The sequence below is a fragment of the Anoplophora glabripennis genome, unplaced genomic scaffold (assembly GCF_000390285.2).
Source record: "Anoplophora glabripennis isolate ALB-LARVAE unplaced genomic scaffold, Agla_2.0 scaffold87, whole genome shotgun sequence".
Classification (NCBI taxonomy): Eukaryota; Metazoa; Arthropoda; class Insecta; order Coleoptera; family Cerambycidae; genus Anoplophora; species Anoplophora glabripennis.
In genome coordinates, this window is record NW_019416928.1 from 1,066,070 (window position 1) to 1,073,381 (window position 7,312).

Genomic DNA, 7,312 nt, shown 5'->3' on the forward strand with positions numbered 1-7,312 from the left:
CGATTGAACAAAATATTGTGGCAATTGCGTTTTTAAGAGAATATGAAAAATTTCAAGATTCCGTCTAGGAAATTTCTGTTCTATATAAGCCATTTCTTCAACAATAAACCATACTATAATGATATATTCAAATCAAATAAACTTGTCAGAAGCACACGGGTAGTAAATTCATATTAATAAACGGTTGCTGATTTACAATAAGTTAACCCTCAATAAAAATCATAAGAGTATACACTATTTTTGCAATAAATTAGCTGTTTTCTTTTGCTCTCAGCTTTGCATCATGATCACTGAATCAGGATCAAACAAACACGAACTAGATCCATCAATCAAATTTAGAAGAGAACAGGATTTTGTTTACTGTTGGTATTTGATTTGATTTTAAATATTGTTTAGGTAAACCTATTCTTCTGTGCACAATTAAAATAAAAATAGTAACTTCCTTCTTAAAGAAAAAAGAAACCACCACAATTTTAAGGTTATATTAAATATGTGATCGTGAGCAATAGTTCGAATCGCAGAAAAAGTTTGATTCATAGGGGAAAGGGGATTACTGATCCTGATCATATAATCTGGCATGATCCGGAAACAAGAAAACAACTACGAACATGTTTTTGGGATCATAACGCGTTTAGATCCAAAAACGGCAACCGAAAGAAAGCGGCTAATAACTACCGTGCGAGTTCCAGAATGATTGAAGTGTTTGGAGATCGCAGCCTGTGCCTGTCTCTGTCAATACTACGGATTTTTATATGCTAAAGATGGTGTTAGAAACAGACTGCGTTCTCCAAACGCTTTAATCATTCTGGATCTCTCTGTATAACAGTGCCACTGGTGCATTAATAATTTCTATATATTACGATGATCTATTCACCTTTATATTGTTTATGCTTTATGGTTACGTGTGAATGTGGATACGCAATACTCGCAATAGATTGACAGTGCGTTGACAGTGAATGCGCTCCTATAGCGGTTGTTTTAAAATGTGACATTATTCAAAATTAAAAAAGTATTAATTTTTAAGTAATATTCATGTGTACTCGCACGGAATTCTATATTTTTCCTTGGTTATGAAAACAGTAATACTCCCAAATACGCCATAAAGATATTACACCGTCAAATCGTACCTAATGTGCTCTTTTTGTGCAAAAATTTCTTACATTTTCATTATAATTTAAGTACCGCTCTTAGTGTAAATGTTTGACTAGACACACGTGGACTCGTGGAGTTTAGGGAATTATTCAATATTTAGGTTCTTGTAGTGACCCTCTGATGTATAAATGAGTAGAAGTATGAATAATAATCCTAGATAAATGATACTAATAATAATGCAATAGGTGCTAGATCAATAAGTTTTTTGATAACATGCACTTTCTACCATTGAAGCTTGAGCGTTTTTTAGACATTGGTAGATATCTAGTATATTACAAAATTAAGGTAGATATTTCAAAGAAATGTAAATATATTCTTTTAAAAAAGTTACTTTCACAGTATCGAAAATGTAAGCAAAAAATTTAATTTTCAAGAAATAATTATATGACTAGAAAAAACTTGTGGTGTTTAAAAAATCGGAGACTACAAAAATACGTTTTTTTTTTGTAATTATAAATTTTTGAAAGAAGAATTCTAGTTTATATTTGATTTACCCTCGTGCCTAATAAAAAATAAACTACGAAGCGACTTTAGTCTTTCTAACTTTTTTTGTAAAAATTTAACAATTTGCTTGTAAGATTTTTAAAATTTGGCCTTTTATATCAATTTCACACTGTATATATTGTTTTTTCTCTTTTGCGTAATCATGTTCAACACATTTTTTTAAATAATTTTATTGAAAAAATTACTTGATGAACAATAGTCAAATACAAGAGTACGAACAGCAGCTACAACAAAAAAAAAGTTGAAATAAAACACGGTCGTACCCACATACCTGACAAGAAAAAAATAAATAAATTCAACTACAGAAAATTTGTTTATAAAACTCTAAATAATACAAAACATGTACAGATGAGACAATCGCGGATGTTGTAAAATTAAATACCTAGCTCGCACACGCGCACGCATTCACACAGTCTTTTCAGTCTTTTTTTATGTCGGGAGCTCCCTTATAACTCGTCTCTCAAGTCTTCGTCTTCTTCACTGCCGCTCGGTGGTGGAGGGCCACCTGTCCCTTGGTACAACTTCGCTATGATCGGCTGGACGACGTCCTCCAACTCCTTCTTCTGCTTTTTGTAGTCCTCGGCCTCGGTGTCTTGGTTATCCTCCAACCATTTAATCTTCTCATCGATCGCCTCCTCCATCTTGGTCTTCTCGTCGTCGGATAGTTTGGCTCCGAGCTTATCCTTGTCGCTGAGTTGGTTCTTAAGGGAGTAGGCGTAGCTTTCCAGTTCGTTTCTCGCCTCCACCCTCTCCTTAAGCTTCTTGTCTTCATCGGCGAACTTCTCGGCATCCCTGATCATCCTATCGATATCTTCGGGTGTTAACCTGTTCTGGTCGTTGGTGATGACAATCTTCTCCCTATTCCCGGTTCCTTTATCCTCGGCAGACACTTGCAAGATACCGTTAGCGTCGATCTCGAAGGTAACTTCGATCTGTGGTACGCCTCGAGGCGCGGGTGGGATGCCAGTCAGATCGAACTTGCCCAACAGGTGGTTGTCCTTGGTCATTGGCCGTTCGCCTTCGTAAACTTGGATGGTGACGGTGTGTTGGTTGTCGGAAGCCGTGGAGAATATCTGCGACTTCTTAGTGGGGATAACGGTGTTACGGGGGATCAGTTTGGTCATAACTCCACCGACCGTCTCGATACCCATGGTCAAGGGGTTGACGTCGAGGAGGACGATGGCGTCTGTGTCCTGTTCTCCGGAAAGTACTCCAGCTTGGACGGCGGCGCCATAAGCCACGGCTTCGTCGGGGTTGATACCGCGGGACGGTTCCTTGCCTCCAAAGAATTCCTTGACGAGTTGCTGGACTTTAGGGATACGCGTGGAGCCTCCCACGAGTACGATCTCGTCGACGTCTTTTTTGTTCATGTCGGCGTCTTCAAGTACCTTCTGGACGGGCTTCATGGTTGAGCGGAAAAGATCCTGGAAAGGAACAAATTACAGTTTAATTACAACTAATTCTCCTGTAACTGGACATTTATAATAAAAAATTAAAAGACAAAAATATAATACATTGCACTTACCATGTTCAATTCCTCGAACTTAGCCCTGGTCAAAGTCTCTGAGAAGTCATCACCTTCGAAGAAGGACTCGATTTCGATCCTGACCTGGTGGCTGGAGGACAGGGCTCTCTTCGCTTTCTCAACCTCGCGCCTCAACTTCTGCACGGCCCTGTTGTCTTTCCTGATGTCCTTGCCCTTCTTCTTCTTGTACAGTTTGATGAAGTGATCCATAACCCTCTGGTCAAAGTCCTCTCCTCCCAAGTGGGTGTCTCCGTTGGTCGCCACTACTTCAAAAACTCCGTTGTCGATTGTAAGCAACGACACATCGAAAGTACCACCACCCAAGTCAAAGACGAGTACGTTCTTCTCTCCCTCCTTCTTGTCCAATCCGTAGGCAATGGCGGCGGCTGTGGGTTCGTTGATGATCCTCATAACGTTGAGTCCGGCGATGGTTCCCGCATCTTTGGTGGCCTGTCTCTGGGCGTCGTTGAAATAAGCGGGCACCGTTACTACAGCGTGGGTGACCTTTTTACCCAAGTAAGCCTCGGCGGTTTCCTTCATTTTGCCCAGGACCATGGCGGATATCTCTTCGGGGGCGAACACTTTCGTTCCCTGGCTGGTTTCTACTTCGATGTGTGGTTTCTGGTTCTTCTCAATTACTTTGAAGGGGAACAGTTTTATGTCATGCTGCACTGTGGAGTCAGTGAAGTCGCGCCCGATTAGACGTTTGGCGTCAAATACGGTGTTTTCGGGGTTGGTGGTAAGTTGATTCTTGGCTGCGTCTCCTATTAGACGTTCCCCGTCAGCGGTGAAGGCGACGTAGGATGGAGTGATTCGGTTACCCTGGTCGTTTGCGATGATCTCCACGCGACCATTTTTGTAAACACCCACACTGAAATTAATAATAATAGTTTTAATACCCGTCATTTACTGGATGTATTGATAAAAGATGAGAGACAGGAAAACTTTCCAACAGATTGGATCTCTAATAAAAAAGCATCATGAATTTAAAATATTGTCAGTAAAATTAAAAAACATTATATAAACTTTTTTTAAGCATTTTAATCATAATGTAATATGCTTTATTTTAATATTAAATAAAATCATCTTCCATTATTTATTTACACCTACCTCTAAATAATGGACACCTCCTGGATATTTTAGGATTACCGTGGGTGTCCATTATTAGAAGGTTATAACTGTACATTGTTCTAAATGTTGTACCGTAAAATATGAAATTATATCTAGCCGCCGGTTACGTAACAAAATTTACATAATAATACTGAAGAATCGGTTTAATTTCGTAAGAAATTGTACAAAAAAGTAAGTGAGGCCGATTTTCCTCTCAATTCTAAAGTAACCAAAGCAAATTTCTTAATTAACGGTTCATAAGCTATATCTATTATAGGATAAACCGCATTAGTTTTATGTGCGAAGAATTTTAAAAAATTTCTCTGTGCTTTCTTAATTATTATTTTATGGGAAGTACAATAAAGATGCCATCATAAGAGCAATGCAAAAGTTTTAATGCTGTAATATTTATAAATGGACCCAATTTCTAACAATGAAACTGTACCTTAGTAGGTTTTACCATTTTTACAGTTATATGTTCGCTAGAACTTTTGACTTTAGGAGTATCACAGTAAACAATAATTCAATTATTAATTGAATAATTACACAAATATTTTGAATGTTTTCTATTGAATAAAATAATTACATTTTGTATTCAGATACAATTTGTTGAAGTTGCACCAAACTACTAAATCACCTAACCTAGATTGTAAATTTTTGTAACAGTCATAACAATTGAGGTCAAGAAGTTTTAAATAGTCAGCAAAAAGACAGTTGTTCAACACATGGGGACTGTATCTCATCATTTGCAAATAGGAGAGAATAATAGACCAAAGTTAGATCCTTGAGGATCTCCTGAAATTGGTATAAAGAAATATAGCCATTATATTTTCTGAAAATACTTATTTGTGGCATAGTTTTCATTTTTTCCTTTATTATATGCCACAAATTATTCTCCTTTAAGTAGGAAGAAAGATATTAAAACCACAATTACTTAATTTTGATAGATCACAATGTTCTATGAATTTGTTGACCATACTTGTCCAAAACTTCTGATACAAATCGAGTAAATAGTTCTACTAAATAGTTCAAGCTAACCTATTAATAAAAAAATCATGGTGGGAAAAGTCCAATTAGACTCCATACCTAATGCAATTACATATATTACAATTTCAATTTTTTTGGGAAAATTTGACAAGGTGTCAATAATAGGTCTATACTCGTTTAGTTTCGTCCCCACTTTTAAAAATTGGGCAGACTCTAGCAATTTTCCATACATCTGTAAATCTCCTACATTTCACAACTAAATTAAATAAATAACAGAAAGGACAAACAAATACAAGAGCACAAGTTTTAAAGGACAGTATCACGCCCAAGCGTCATTTTATTTTTAAGTTAATTGCTGCATTCCAGTATTTCCTCCTCTACGTTATTAATTTAAAATGAATGATACAAATATTATTAATTAATATTGAATGCAGGTGATTAAGGAAATGTTTGACGTAATTTTAAAATGTTACACATATAATTTTACTAAAGATTATAAAAAAAGGCTACTCAATATGTGTCTGCTAAGATGATAAAAACATATATTTCTCTACAAATTGGGTTGAAATAAATGCATTAAAACATGGTACCTACTATAATCAATTTGTACTTTTTCAATCTGCATCTGTTATCATTTAACAAACTACCTATCTTTACAGTTTCTTATGACTTACCATGAGTATGTTGTTCCTAAATCAATACCAATGACAGTACCAACATCATCCTTTTCTTTTTTATCGTCTTTGGCCAAAACAGAGGCCAAAAGACAAAGAGTCCCCAAAGCTAGGTATAACCTCATTTTTTTAGTAGTCGACACCACTATCTGAAAAAAATAACGAATTATAAAGCCGTTCCTAAAATTTTTATGAATAAGTGCAATGAATAGTAATTGGAATAACGGATTTGATTACAAAGGAATAACTGTAGAAATGACACGTCATGACGTGTCTTTCCAAATGTCTCAAAAATATTCAATTTGCAAATATTTTATAGCACTACAGTAGTATAATAATAAATAAGACGTAAAAAGTATTTAATTAAACCAACTCGATACATCTTATTTAAAAAAAAATAGTTACCAACCGGTCAAGTCCCAAGTATGGTATCAATTTCAACTCAAATTTTAATAAAAACGGCAATATCAATACTATATGAACACGTTTAATTAATTAAATGTAATAATCAATAATTGTGGTTAAGTACTTACGATAAATCTATATTCTTAAAACTCCCAAAAATTATTATTATTGAAGCACCACTTTTATTCTTTACTCGACTCTATATTGCGCTGTCTATTAGCAAACTGGTTCAATTTTTCTAACACAGGGTATATTAAGCAGAGAAATACCCGTGTAGAATTTTCATTGGAAGATTTCCGTACGAGGCGAGATTTCATTGGTGACAAATAAAGTTGTTGGCTCGTTTCTATTGGCCCACGTCAAGACGGAACGGAATGAAAAGTGTTCTAGACCATGCTTTGGAACGAATGTACGTGGTGTTGACATGTATTCCTGTATTATCTAGAAATCACAAATTATTATTATCTAGAAATGCCGCTGGATTTCGATATAAAGACTTTATAATTTATAACTACTCCGATAAAGCTTTATCGTAAAAGATACTGTATATTTTGGGTACTATCAGAGCCACCTACAGTTGTTCTGGAGTTAGGTATCATTGATTTTTTAAACTTATGTAAATTTTCTGTTGATTCTTAGTACATATAGAGGAGTAACAGAGGGAGCGAATTCCTAATAGATAAATCCAAGTATTTAATTTATGTTCATAAAATTTAAAAATTGATTTACTGATTTTATAAGCTATGGTATATGCTACCATATACGTAGTACTACGGTAACAAGTTTGTACAATAAAGAATGATGCTTAGTATCTTACATTTTTTAATGTAATTATTCAACATTATAATTTAATTTACATCATTTAATACACATTGCTATTCACGCCATCTGTCAAGTACACATCTAACCTACATAGGGACAGAATTCTATGATGTAGTAACAAGAAAACTATATC

At 35.3% G+C, this 7,312-nt stretch overlaps 1 protein-coding gene across 1 annotated transcript; it reads right to left on the bottom strand.

The window, feature by feature from the left end:
- Positions 1-1,950: 1,950 nt before the first annotated feature.
- Positions 1,951-6,590, bottom strand: LOC108907191 (heat shock 70 kDa protein cognate 3). Its single transcript, XM_018710750.1, has 4 exons — positions 6,486-6,590; positions 5,953-6,101; positions 3,182-4,052; positions 1,951-3,080 (listed from the first exon to the last, which is right to left on the bottom strand). Exons 2-4 carry the CDS (start codon positions 6,075-6,077, stop codon positions 2,103-2,105), a joined length of 1,974 nt encoding a protein of 657 aa, XP_018566266.1. The 5' UTR covers positions 6,078-6,101; positions 6,486-6,590; the 3' UTR covers positions 1,951-2,102.
- Between the last annotated feature and the right edge of the window lie 722 nt (positions 6,591-7,312).